Source organism: Magallana gigas, chromosome 6 (assembly GCF_963853765.1).
Source record: "Magallana gigas chromosome 6, xbMagGiga1.1, whole genome shotgun sequence".
Lineage (NCBI taxonomy): Eukaryota > Metazoa > Mollusca > Bivalvia > Ostreida > Ostreidae > Magallana > Magallana gigas.
In genome coordinates, this window is record NC_088858.1 from 8720758 (window position 1) to 8734509 (window position 13752).

The window sequence follows — 13752 nt, forward strand, 5'->3', positions numbered from 1 at the left end:
CCCAAATATTGCGTCATTGAAAATTATATATAAAGCATATCCACCTTCCGAATCGCTCATATTTTGAAAATAGTACATGAATATGTCGAATTCTCATGTTAGGATTTGTTACAGGCCCGTAGTGCAAAAACTACACTAATATGAAACGAAATATAAATTCGATTTTTATTTTAATTCATGCAAACAGTTCTTCGAATTAATTCGATTTTTTTTCCTTTCCTAATTGTAAAGAAAAAAGAAATGAATGAATACCGGTAATCACTTTCTTATTATAAATGTAGATTACGTACATAAACTACTATCCAGTTCTCATTATCTACTTTCTTCGGAAAAAAATACCAACGGTGATGTTGATTGTTTCGGAACACCCGACCCCCTTCATAAAATAAGCAAATGAATATTATCCTCGGTCTCCATTCTACTTTCTACATTAGTTTTGATTTCAAATTTTTTAAATATATTTATAACTATCTGTTTAGACGCTAGCAATAGGTTCGTTAAAAAAAAAACCCACGTAAATATAAATTAGAATTAAAGACATGTCATAATTTGGAATGCTAATACTAGTACATAATGAATAAACTAAGATTTTATAACGAGAAGATATACACGTATTGCTTTGCAACTGCGTAAATACATTGAAGTGTAGGTACTTGTGTGAAAATCCTTGAGTGACGTATGTCACTGGTTACAAGCATAGTATATGTTACATACATTATAGTACAACAGTGCAGTTTTCCGGGACTAGTCGTATTTTCATGATATAGCTTACATTAGGATTTTCACCTTGAACTAGGCGGTGATAAGGGGCGTTTTATCAAACAACTAAAAACAAATGTCAGCCCATTATCGCCAAATGCAGGTTTAGTGGACATTAAGAGGAGCGAATTAACTTTGAAAGCTGCATCGACAGTTTGAAAAATGTCTGGCACACGAGTTCTTGTAGCCATGGATGGCAGTGAAAATTCCGCTATGGCGTTGAAATGTGAGTATAAACCTTGTCTTCTCGTATTTTATTGTGAGACATGTTAAACTGTATGCTAATACGTGCATACATGATGTATGCAAAACATTTTTATATAAAGGACAAAAATCTATGGCAGGTGCTCGTTCTAATTCTAATTGCCATCAAACAAGGCATCGCAAATTAGGACAAATCGTGATTAGATTTAGATATGAAGATTGACATTTGAAAAAGTTTTTAACTTATATATTGTAAAAACTCTCTGAAAACATGATTCATGTGGAGTAATAATTTCAAACGGCCTTTGTTCGTGTTATCTTATCCTTGGTCAAGATTGTTTATGAATGAACATTTTTAAATAAGAAATAGAAAATACAAAACACACCATGGGGGGAAAGCCGGTATAAATAGTATCTTTATCTGACTTACTCGGCACTTGTATACGATAAATGATCCTACAGTCACGTTCAATTACCTCTGCGAATCATCAACTACTCCAACGAACAGAAACATGCGGTTTTTATTCTCATCCGCTGAGTATATTATGTGTAAAACCCTGTTTTCCAAAAATTAAAATAAGTTAAATTCATTTTTCTCACGCCCTAAAGTATAGCTAACTTTACACATGATTTTTCTTTTTTTTAAAGAATTTTCAATGGTGTACTATTTCTATGTTCATATAAATATTTATCTCCTGAATCTGTTAGAGTCATTACACGGCATATATTGTGCATATTTTGACTTCGAAATGATTGACAACTGTCTGGTGTTTTCAGATTACGTGGAGAGTATTCACAAGCCAGGGAACTATGTGATACTGGCTCACTGTGCAGAGTACCTGAACCTTAACTATGGAAGTATGTACACATATAATATACACCATAAATACCACAGGACTAAACGCCTTATCAATCTGTCATTTACTTGCAAATCATTCCAATCATGATTGGAGCATGTTGTTTCCAGTTCTTTGATGGTCGTCTAATTTGTGTTAGTGAAAAATATTTCCCATGTAGCAAACAGTTACTTGACCAAATTAGCGGAAGGCGGATGTAATGTAATGATATCCCGTACATACTCTTTTTCTGAGTGCCATCCTGTTATATGGTTACAAAGATACACTGCGATTGACGTGCACTGATTTTGGTTTGCAGTGGTTTCGTTGTCCCAGGCAGACCCTTCCGTAGTGGAGAGAACAATAAACGAGGAGGAAAAACGAATCCACACCCTCATCGAGCATTTGAACAATATTCTAAAAACTCACAATGTAAGTCACCCCCTTTTTCAACTTCACATGATTTTCAAAAATATTTTTTTATGATCTAGTTACATGTACCTATTCACTAGTATTTAGATAATGGTACATGTAACCGTCAGTCTTTTCTTCATAGAATTTTAGCCAAAGACATTATTTTACATATATTAGAAGGAAAAAGGGAAGTTAAGGTGGTTAATGATACCATGTATATCAAATGTTCCTAAATTATCATTAAGAAAGAGACAACCTACGTTTCAGATGACGGGAGAAGTAGTCCGGATACAGGGAGGTGATCCGGGTCACCAGATTGTGGAAAAAACCAAAGAGATGAACGTGGATTTCCTAGTAACCGGGTCACGTGGTCTGGGGAAGCTCCGGCGGACGTTGATGGGGAGTGTCAGTGATTACCTGGTTCATCACGCCCACATCCCTGTCATGGTGTACAAACATACGGACAAGGTGCACGACAAACACCAGTGAACAAACCGTGGGTGTGTCTGTGTATGTGCGAGTGTGTCTGCGTATGTGTGAATCAGTGTGTAATAAGTGTGTATAAAGTACTGTGTAAAGTGCGTAGTATTTGACTGCTGTCTTCCAGATTTCCAAGTGGTTGTGATGTTAAATTATCCAAAATTGAAAACACATGCTTATATCATTGTTAGATGCAAGATAAGCCAATAAAAAATGATAAAAGACTTCATGATTGCACTCATGTAGTACGAGGTGCCATACATGTTTATACAAGGAATAAGTAATCATTCTTTGAGTATTATGAGGTGATCAAATACGCCGGGAGAGATCAAATCCAATAACGCCCGAAGGGTGTTGTGATAGATTTTAAAATATTTGATCACCACATAATGTCCAAAGATTCAAAGAATAATTCCTTGTAACTTATATTTAAATTATTTTCAGTAACTGTACGACTAAATATTTATAGTCATTCATGAACTGTATTGGAATATACATTACAAAATCGATTTGTACTGCTATCTAAGACAAAGACACTGGAAAATGTAAGGATGTATTTTTACGACAAACGTATAATAATATTTTCCTAAATTATGTGTTTGATTGGAGACTTTATTCAACGTTTTTGCAGAATTATAAAAAATGAGGGTGTGAGGGTCTCTGTGACGTCTGTATGCCTGTCCATGCCACATTTCTAAACACTCTATATCTCTCATTCCTGTAATGTGATATATCAAACGACATTAACAAATAATATTTTGTTCTGCTCTTTAAAAAACCACTTAACTATATATCCTTGTTTACACACCGAATAATTTTTAGCCGGGCTCTCCTGGCTATAGGCAGGCAAATCGCCAATGATACTATAAATACCACAAATAAACAAAAAACCAAACAGCGTCAAGGTAAAGCTTCCGCTATACCAAATAGATACACAAAGAACCACGTTTTGTCAAAAGTGTTGGCATTTTGTTTCTTTACTATGCATTTTGGACACATACAATGCGCATGAATTTCCATGAACTACTTTGCTGCGCGATGAAGAAACGGGGATTGAATATATAATGCTTGTTGCAAAATTCAAGGCAGCAACTGTTGAACTTTTTAACTTCTACTAGACAGACATATTTTTTGTTTATAGCCGCTTACAAAATTTGGTCGCTCTCTGATGCTTTGCCGACATTAAAAGCATGAGAGAGAGAGAGAGAGAGAGAGAGAGAGATATTTTCAGTCTTTACTACACAATATGCATAAAGACACACCAAAAGAGCCCGGCTTTCAGTACTTCAGTACTTTGATTATTGCTAGCGCTCTCGAGCGCTAGCAACCACGCTAGTCTTTTTCACTGGAATACGCATGCTCGACTCCATAGTAGGGGATTCTGGGAATATCGTACTTCTACAGACAAACTGTACCATTTGAATTTCGTTTTATCATCTTCATATTAAGTTTTGTGTTTGATTGTAAATGTCAAAAAGTAACAGTAGCTTAGGTCTTATAATGCAAGGTTATTTTAAATATTATAATAAAAATAAATGTCTTATCTTAAATTCCTTCAAGCTCGAAAAGCAACCTCGGATCTGTTTTCCGAGCTTGCCGGAAAGGCCCGAGAATATACGATTGCTACAAAACAGTACCAATGGTTCTTGAAAATGTTCACCTCGAAATTGAAATTATAGTAGATATATAATAATTAAGGCACAGTCAATAAGTTATGCCATTGCCGATGTGAAGCTCACTCTAAAATCACAATTCTAAATCTAAATCGATTCAGTTTAAATCAATGTTTTCGAAATCTGCTTCTGTGTTTTATGATGGCTACAGCGCTAGCTCACCAATCTTTTTAAAAGATAAGCTTGTAGAGAAATTACCGTATTCAAAGTCAAATACTAATATTAACATTTTTGTGAATTGTTCCACAAATATTAAAACTATATGTTAAACTTAGCAACCTGTTAAACTTATCCAACTAAATCTTACACCGTAAAATATGATGCTGCAAATAACATCGTTGGATTCAAAAGGGATCTATACACGATATCAGCTCACACTGGCGTCGGAAGCAAATTGAAAGTGGGGGGGCTAAACTAATCCTCAGAAATATTGAGAAAAAAGTAATTCCCAAAATCATGGAAATCCTAATCCGTGGGGGGGGGGGGGGGGGGGTTGAGGGGAGTATACCTATACTTCCAAAAAAAAAAAATACTTACCCAAATTTTTTTCCGCAAAATCATGAAATTCCTAATCCGGGGGGGGGGGGGGGGGGGGGGGCGCTAGTATGCTTCTGAATCCAACTTCTCAATCTTTCAAGGTACATTTTGGAACAATAATCTTTCCTGCGAGGAAAAAGTGGGGGGCTGAACCCTCTATCCTGCTATGTTTCTAATGGTTAGGTATAACTTTGCAAAAAAAGTGGGGGGGCTAAGCCCCCCCTAGCCCCCCCGGTTCCGACGCCTATGGCTCAACATTTCAAATTTTATTTTTCCGTTTTTAATGTTAAGAGTGGTTAGTATGGGTGCTTTTAAATTTTTAAATTCAATTTGAAAGTCATATATTGAGTAAAAGCAAAATAAAGAGTTCGAAACTATTTGTTCCGTAAACAAAACTTGACTTTTGTTATAATGCATAGGTGTTGTATTGGTATAACTTTAATCAAATGTTGCTATCTTCTGTTGATAATATTATTTTGTCAAAGAAATAGTAATTTCTTTACTTTACATTATTTGTAAACAAATAAAAGACTCGAGTTTTCTTTACATAACAATTAATTCTTACCTTTGTGTCTCTCTCTCGTATCTTCTAACAGTCAAATTTTTGTCAATCATTCAAAATGCAGAAGTAAACCATTTTATGCATAAAAAATAAATTTTTGATTGTTTCTAGGTTTCTTTATTATCTATATTAAATAAATGTAGGAAAAATATCACTGCACATAGCATGTGAATGTATCAGTGAAATATATGCTGTACTAGTATAGCATTTAAAAAACAAGAGGCCCAGGGGCCCCGTCATTCACCTGAGTAACATTACCCTATTCAAATGGATTGCTCCATACATTTTAAAAGGGCTTTGACGATTGAACTGCAAAAAATAATATTTGCCATAGCTTAGTAATAATGAATTTTCAAAGAATAATATCTCTTTAATTCTTTATCGAGGAGACATGAACCATTGACCTCTGACCTTAACGATTATTTCAAGGTCACCTTGAATCGCAGTTTCTCCTTTACCGAGGTTTGCCGATGTTGATATTATAGAGGCAATTAGAAAGAATTGATTTCTTCTGGCTACTAAAATAGACACAAGACTTTGATATGTATTTTTACAGCCATGTGCAACATCGTTCTAGATATCACATCCTACATGAGTTTTAAGGTTTCAAAGTTTTGATTACCGTAAATCAAACCTCAAACCCATTTTTTCATGGGCTCAATTGTTAATGTAAATTTGAACAGTAGACCGTTCTTGTTCTTTTTTTCCTTTGCCCATATTTGACACCGAAGAAGAAAACAATCAAGAAAAAAATCGAAGAATTTGTCTCTTTCTCCTTAATGCTAGTAATTGAAAATGGTTATGATAATTTAATTAATACATGTTCCATGATTAAAAAAAAAACTCAATTTTTTCATGAACAATCAGTCTGTAATGTATATTTTTTCTTTTTAGAATGAGTATACCACGATACAATTTCAATACTTATAAACTGTTTCTCCACTCAACTTTTAATATATGACACGTGCTCCCAGACTTCAGAGAGATAGATTTTAATGTAGACATCAACGAATGGCACATCTGGTCAGAAAGCGCAGGGGTCCAGGCCCCGGGGCCATAAAAGTTAGATGAGCTCACTTTTGATCTCAGTCTCACTTTTACAAAAGGAATATATGGTGAAAAAGACTGAGATCAAAAGTGAGCTCGTCTAAGTTTTATGGCCCCTGGGCCAGAAATTCCACAACAAAGACCTATCTAAAAAGAACGAAATGTTTAATGTTCGTTTCGGTAAACAGAATAATGTCGTAATTTACCTTCCTCTGACATGAAGGGGTAGTATTCAACAAGGCACGTTTAAATACCAAACTGAAGTAAAAAATGCATAATGGTTGTCCACTAAAGAAAATATTATAAAAAGTGTCAATCTGATTTTGACAAACTTTTCAAGGTCTATACACCCCTCCCGTTTCCTCTACCATAGTGACCCGGATATGTTTGTTACAGACGTTCAAATTACAGACTTTCAAATCGAGCGGATATTTACTGATTTATGGCAAACGATGTCGTTAGATAACAGATAACATTGTTTATCATTTCAATAATTGTCGGGGTTGTAGGAAGGATACAACAATGAGGACAATTCTTATTGCGATGGATAGCAGCGAAAATTCTTTATACGCCTTTAAACGTGAGTTGTGGTGAAAGTTTTAATTCAATATTTAGTCCTCAATGGGTTGTTCATCTTCTCATCTTTCATTTAAGATAAAACTTCGTACTTATTAAGTTATAGATAAGATAGGTACACTTTAAGAAATCGATAGTTATCTTGAAAATACAAAACTTACTTATTTATGCTATTTTAAACATTACAATTTTATGTTCTGCCTCTCGAGCTGCACATTGCCTTTACCACTCCATCTACGCTAGCTAGCCAAGTTTCTGATTCATTTTTCTCATCTCCCATCTTCATTTCCCTTCATTTCTCATCAAGATGAGAAAAACGAATCGGACACTTGGCTACTGAAGATGCCCCCCCCCCCCAATGAAAGAATATGAATATACAGTAGGATGACTTATTTGTGTACACACAACAAGGAAGTATGCACACAATCATTTCTTTTATTCAAATGCAGTATGAAATTTTATGCTAAATCTGAACAAAATACTTGGTTTTTTTTATCGATATACACGTAGCTTAGGGTTTCAAATTAAGTAAAAAGAAATAAAAGTTATTTTATCACCTTTGACGCCCAAGATTTTAAACCTGGTGTATGTTATACTCTTATAACAATATCACACAAAAATCACAAGATATTCTCTGCTTTACACTACTGATATTGCTGTGTATTTGAGTGAAGATCAAGAAGAATAGAAAATTGAACATTTTTTAACTTGCAAATTGTTATCATCTGAGGGGGGAATATCATTAAGAGCAATGACCCTAATTTGCCGGATTTTAAACAAACTTATCTTTATCCGAGATAGGGATTGTAAAGGGATAAATGATATGCTGTTTTGATATCGCGTTTTTAACTTTTTTTAAAATTTCATTTATGAATGAAGAGTATGCAGAGAAGTTTCATCAAGATGACAATTACGTCATAGCAGCGCACTGCGTCCATTACACCATCACTAATCCGGAAGGTAAGCGTTTTTAGAGTCACGTACAATAGAGTTACGTGCAATATATTAAATATATAGTGTATGAATGCAAACTGAAAAAAAATCGCCTATTCAAATGTGTCACTAATTCGAATACGCAGTATCAAGTTTTTTATATTTAATATGTAATATTACGTATTTGGATATGTGATACTAGATATGTGATACTATAGTATCACCAATTCGATTAGGTGATATTCCTAAATCACAATAATACTTAAAGGGCGCCTCATACACTATTCTACAAAAAAGGGAGACTAAGATCAAAAGTTAACTCATAAAAGTTTTATAGCTCCTATTATTACGATTTGACACACTACGCAGACCACTTTTAAAATCTTTTCTTTCGACTTGATAGCTAACTTCGTTACTTGTCCCGAGATTTATAGACAGACAAACTGTTGGTGTACGAGGTATTGGGTGAGGATTGTTACGTAATAACAGTGTACTGCTTTTCGTAGATTATTGGTAAAAACTATGCCCAAAAAAGTGACCTAAACTAAGCAGTCTGTTGTTGACTCAAAGAATAAATATATTTGTACACGTATGATGCTGCAAATAACACCAGTGGATGTGAAATATCTCTTTCTTATGACAATGAAATGTATACTGTATTGTTATACGCCATGTAAAACATTACTATAAAACTCTATACGAAAAAAAGTCCAGCATTTTGACTGTTTGACTGGAACTGTTAGATTGGAACTGTTAAAATCGACTGTTAAAAAAGACTGTTGATCGGTGACGTCACATTCCGCGAAAACGTGTTATTGATTAGAAGGGGTATAACAAAACAGTTGTTGACTGTGTCTCGGGCAACAGTTGATCTGTCGGACCGGCTCGCAATCTGTTGCCCGCGGCCTTCGGCCTTGGGCAACAGTTTGCGAGCCGGTCCGACAGATCAACTGTTGCCCTCGACCCCAGTCAACAACTGTATACTATAGTATCGGGAAAATATAGCAGTTATACCATTTGAACAAGGATGCATTTTATCATCCAGATTTGCAGGCTGTCATTCTTTTCCTATATTTAAGACATACCATATACAACTTTTTTGTATTGTTTAGAAAACTAATACAGTTATATAGTTATTCTATCTTTAAAGTCTGTCATTGTTGTGCTTAGAATTGATAACCAGTACAAAGGACGAAGAGAAGATAAGAAAAGTATTTGAAGAAGATGAGAAAAGAATATTATCTGTGTTGAATGATATGGAGGCTCTTCTTGCAGAAAACAAGGTATTTTCCATGATTCATTGGTTTCACTATGTTTGAAAGAATTTACATTATAGATATCGTTTGAACAAGAACAAAACCCCATAAAGCTGACATTATTTCATAAAACCTACACGCTTATAACTCAATATTTTTCATGGTATTCTCCACTACAGATATCCGGTGAAGTTGTCAGACTGGAGGGACAGCCCGAGACGTCCATTCTAGCAAAAGCAGAGGAGGTCCAGGCAGCCATGATTGTGATGGGGTCACGTGGTCTTGGAACAATTAGACGGACTATTCTAGGAAGCGTCAGTGAATATGTCCTTCATCATTCGCACGTACCAGTCATGATTTGTAAAATAAAATCTTAAAAATCTAGCTAGAAAGCTTATTGTGTGTTTAATTATTCATTTATTTATTCATTCACTATAGTTTTTGGCTTATGGCATTTCTTCTTCATGGACTTTTTGCCAAAGACCTTGTTTTACATATCTTAACAGTTAAGATGTTTGATACCTTGATTGTGGTAGGTCGTGAGTTCTACCTCACTCAATGAATCAGCAGTGATTGTATTGGTGTCAAGGGCAATATTGTCCTTTTATATGCATTTCCCTTAATTTACTTCTTTGATATAATTACAAAAATATATTCGATATATAAAAGTTCTGAGGGTTTTTTTGTGTGTGCGTAAGGGTTATATGTAGTATTGTTGTTTTGTGGTATTTTTATTGTAAAAATTGCGATCATTAAGGATTTATTCTGCTCTTATCCTACCATCAACTTTAAATACTTCTAACTAGCGATTACGATAGGAAAAAAGCTTACAAGACTCTTAAAACAAGTCTTAAAATAGAATATACATATTGACTTAATAATAATTTAAAAAATATTTTCTTGGCCATCACAAATTTCTTGCCCATTTTTTCCTCCATTTTTTCTACAGAAAATTATCATACATTTTTAACCAATAGTGCAAGTAACAAATGATGACACGTCTTTAGGTACATACTCCTATAACGAAATTATGTGTGGGTTGATTCTAGGCCAGTTTTGCAAAATGAAGAGTCCTTCATAAATTCAGTTTAAAATTAACTTATAAGATCCTTGAAATCGGATGAACTTCTATTCAAAATATGCAAAAGTATGATAGCACGTTCTGTAACAGCATTGTGATCCAACAGCAATAATTTACTTTCTGCTGATTTTATGAGTATTCTGGGCCGAATGAAGTTGGTCTTCAAATGCAAATTATTGTTTGCACCACTCATCATAATTTTGAACCATTGTGTTTTGAGCAATTTTATTATGTAATTTCAGACTTTATAGAATTGCTTCACATAATTATGGTAAAGTTAGAATTACAAATGTAATATAAGACAAGAGGTGATTAAATAACTGTTCTTTTGACAAGTGGTTTAATATTTCTTTGTTCCCAATAAATAATTTCCTTTTGTACATAATTAATTTTAAAACGTTTAAATGCTATCAAGACTGGCATTATATATAGGTTATGCCAAACAGCGAATATTTGACCCAATCCAGATGGTTTAGACTTTGAAAAAAAAATAGCTACTATTGTATACGTCTGAATGTTTGCAACATCTAATGCATTCTATGAACACATGGATTAAAAATGTATGGTGAGACAGGATCTCCTTGGCTTCATCCTCTATTGACTTAAAAGTAAAATATCGGGGGCGGGGGGGGGGGATCAGTTCTTACTGAATTATTGGTTGGATGGTTGGAAACAGCTGAGTTTTATGCAATGGTACACTGTATTATGGGCATCATCACGGCTGAGGGCAATGTCTTCTCTCTTTTTTTAGATTGAGCTAAAGTACACCGATGAGTTAAAGATAAAACAGATAGTAGTTATCAGTGATGTCAATTAAATTGTGTTACACATAAATAGATAACACGTGAAATAATGCACCGCCATCAAAATGAAATTTAAAGACGCAGATTCCAGGTAAAACTTAAAAATAAGCCCGATGAAGAACGTGTTAATAGCAATGGACGGTAGCAAGCAGTCTGTGTTTGCGTTTAACCGTAAATATATGTTTTTTTTATTGATTTATAACCACTGTTGAGACTGTAAATCTTATGTACAACTATTATGTGAAAAAAGGGTGGATTAAACGGACAATATACCGGATGGTTTGATTGTTAAAATAACAGCAAGAACATTCATGATAGCAGACGATAAAGTAAATTTTGTACTACACTCAAGAAAAAGATCAATAAAAGATACGAGGAAATCTCCCAAAATAGCAATAGTCAATCAAAATTCAATTCATTTTCCAAACGCTAACCCACACAATTTTCAACTGTTTGGTGGGATATTTAATGTGCCATAAAAATCAAAACTTTAATATAGAGCTGATGTGCTTAAAATGATAATATTTTGAATATATCAGTCTTTATGAAAATGTTCCAAGAACATTCTACAGTGCTTCAAAATTTAAACTCAATATTTAAAAAAAATTCTTGAATATATTAGGGAATAAAACATCCCGTTTCGTTTGTTCGTTGCAGAATACGTGAAGACGTTGCACCAGGCGGACAAATATGTGATAGCGGCTCTGTGTGCCGAATACACGGGGGTGGATTCTGGAGGCGAGTCCGCTGGCGGTAGAGGGGATAGGGCATTATCATAAAAACAAATTATCTAGGTGGAATGGGACACCCTCATTTTGTGAAAATTAACTTCTATTTTGTATTTTTTTTCCCACACGCTTGTTTGTCTAACAAGCGCAATTGGTAAAAGTTAAATATAGATCTAAAAGTCACGTGTTCAAAACTGATTAGGATTTTTACAATTTTACCTTTGTAAATAAGAACTTTCAAAATGCATATTTTGTTCAGAAATTGCATTATTTGTAGATTTGAAACATTATTTATTTTGAACTGAATTGAAACTTAAAAGTGCCCCATACCACCTTTAAAAGATTAAAATTATGCTGTATAATTGGTATTCAATCAAAATTGAATTTATGATTTAGATTGTGTAACCTTTTTGCACTATTTTACATTTACAGTTCTGTCGATTACCCAGGTGGGGTTTGACGTCATTGAGGGTTTGTTACAAGAAGATGAAAAACGGATACTGTCAACTCTGAATGATATAGAGTCCCTCCTGATAGAGAATCAGGTTAGAGTATAGTAGAAAAGAGAGAGTCACTCTTAGCTATTCCTATTTATACTGACTGTTATTGAACGCCCTGTCGAGGTTATTCGACGCTCCCTGTAACGGTGAAAAACTTCGGACTTTTTACGAATCTAAGCACAAAGCATTGACCTTTTCCTACAGTTACTTAAACATGAATTTTTAAGCTCCCCCCCCCCCCCTTAATTTAGGCACTGAAAGTCTCGCAAACGTATTCCTTATTCCTTAATCTATTTCGTTGCCCGTGAAGATCATAAGGGTGGGTAGATCGGCTTACTCCAACGCCCGATTTTAAGAAAGCCATAACGAGCCTTGAAGGAATCAATACATTATATTAATATACATTCGCATTTCTTTATATTTCCTTGGTGGCGCTGAATGGCTAGTACTACACAGATGCTTCACACTTACGTAGTCATGTTGTAAAGTTAGAATTTAAAGGGGCATGGTCACGAATTTTGTCAAATTCTATTTTTCTGTTTTTATTATTTATAATGCTTTACGAATGCATCTCTAATGACCAAATAAAATTTGCGTGTCAGTCGTAGAGTTATAAGCAATACACAGGACTCACAATTCTTTGTCATATAAACAAGGCTCGTGCCCTGTTTTTGTTTACATAGGTTAAATATACCAGTAAAAAATCTTTTTCAAGCTGATTTGTCTATCTTCTTAATCATTTTAAGCATAAATATACAGTTTCTAACATTTAACACATTCATTTTGGGTCTAAAACTGGATATTTCCTGCAACATTGAAAACGTAAACAAAAGCAATACGTGTATTGAAAGGTTATTTTGAAAAAGAAATACTAGTATTTATTGGTTTTAAAAGGTGGAAAGGAGATTTATATTACTTTGTTTTTTATTATTTTTGGTTTTTTTCCTTCTCAAACTCTGCAATTTTTCAGTTAGAAGGTGAAGTTATCCGACTAGAGGGCATCCCAGGGGTCGCCATAATATCAAAAGCCAGAGAAGTAAACGCGTCCATGATCGTTATTGGATCACGTGGTTTCGGGAGGATAAGGCGGACATTGATGGGGAGTGTCAGTAACTTTGTAGTCCATCACTCCCCCGTACCAGTAGCACTGTGTAAATACGAAAAAAGGGCGACAGAAGTTCCGTGAATGTGTCTCGATCATTTAATTTTCTTGTGTTAACAAATACTGAATTTATTTATTGATTGAATAAATATGATCTGTGTGTTCACGTCTTTGATTTATCCCGATTTAAAAATTTTTGCAATAATGAATTTGATGCTTTCTTCATTTACAATTTTCCATTTTTACATGTTTTTAAAGGTC

At 34.3% G+C, this 13752-nt stretch overlaps 3 protein-coding genes across 6 annotated transcripts; all 3 read left to right on the top strand.

The window, feature by feature from the left end:
- Nucleotides 1-719: 719 nt before the first annotated feature.
- LOC105323196 (stress response protein NhaX) lies at nucleotides 720-2918 on the top strand. Its single transcript, XM_011422194.4, has 4 exons — nucleotides 720-985; nucleotides 1741-1821; nucleotides 2119-2231; nucleotides 2481-2918. The coding sequence occupies exons 1-4, from the start codon at nucleotides 922-924 to the stop codon at nucleotides 2700-2702; spliced, it is 480 nt and encodes a 159-aa protein (XP_011420496.3). The 5' UTR covers nucleotides 720-921; the 3' UTR covers nucleotides 2703-2918.
- A 3941-nt stretch (nucleotides 2919-6859) lies between these two features.
- Nucleotides 6860-9669, top strand: LOC105323197 (stress response protein NhaX). The gene is made up of 4 exons (XM_011422195.4): nucleotides 6860-7092; nucleotides 7968-8048; nucleotides 9192-9304; nucleotides 9457-9669. Exons 1-4 carry the CDS (start codon nucleotides 7035-7037, stop codon nucleotides 9652-9654), a joined length of 450 nt encoding a protein of 149 aa, XP_011420497.3. The 5' UTR covers nucleotides 6860-7034; the 3' UTR covers nucleotides 9655-9669.
- Nucleotides 9670-10981: 1312 nt separating this feature from the next.
- Nucleotides 10982-13651, top strand: LOC105323198 (universal stress protein YxiE). 4 transcript variants are annotated; one of them, XM_066088687.1, is made up of 4 exons: nucleotides 10982-11332; nucleotides 11819-11899; nucleotides 12322-12434; nucleotides 13364-13651. In XM_066088687.1, the coding sequence occupies exons 1-4, from the start codon at nucleotides 11275-11277 to the stop codon at nucleotides 13382-13384; spliced, it is 273 nt and encodes a 90-aa protein (XP_065944759.1). In that variant the 5' UTR covers nucleotides 10982-11274; the 3' UTR covers nucleotides 13385-13651. The 4 variants fall into 4 exon arrangements, with proteins under 4 accessions (XP_065944759.1, XP_011420500.2, XP_011420499.3 ...); XM_011422198.4 differs by having other exon boundaries at nucleotides 10998-11332; nucleotides 11819-11914; XM_011422197.4 differs by having other exon boundaries at nucleotides 11005-11332; nucleotides 13360-13651.
- The last annotated feature ends 101 nt before the right edge of the window (nucleotides 13652-13752 follow it).

Excerpts from the sequence above, each read along its gene's own strand:
- LOC105323196 (XM_011422194.4), top strand. The coding sequence starts at position 922 with ATGTCTGGCACACGAGTTCTTGTAGCCATGGATGGCAGTGAAAATTCC. Across the intron at positions 986-1,740 it reads TTCCGCTATGGCGTTGAAAT|ATTACGTGGAGAGTATTCAC; the intron begins GTGAGTATAAAC and ends TGGTGTTTTCAG. Across the intron at positions 1,822-2,118 it reads CCTGAACCTTAACTATGGAA|TGGTTTCGTTGTCCCAGGCA; the intron begins GTATGTACACAT and ends TTTGGTTTGCAG.
- LOC105323197 (XM_011422195.4), top strand. The coding sequence starts at position 7,035 with ATGAGGACAATTCTTATTGCGATGGATAGCAGCGAAAATTCTTTATAC. Across the intron at positions 7,093-7,967 it reads TTCTTTATACGCCTTTAAAC|AGTATGCAGAGAAGTTTCAT; the intron begins GTGAGTTGTGGT and ends TTATGAATGAAG. Across the intron at positions 8,049-9,191 it reads CACCATCACTAATCCGGAAG|AATTGATAACCAGTACAAAG; the intron begins GTAAGCGTTTTT and ends TGTTGTGCTTAG.
- LOC105323198 (XM_011422196.4), top strand. The coding sequence starts at position 11,275 with ATGAAGAACGTGTTAATAGCAATGGACGGTAGCAAGCAGTCTGTGTTT. Across the intron at positions 11,915-12,321 it reads TGGAGGCGAGTCCGCTGGCG|TTCTGTCGATTACCCAGGTG; the intron begins GTAGAGGGGATA and ends TTACATTTACAG. Across the intron at positions 12,435-13,359 it reads CCCTCCTGATAGAGAATCAG|TTAGAAGGTGAAGTTATCCG; the intron begins GTTAGAGTATAG and ends GCAATTTTTCAG.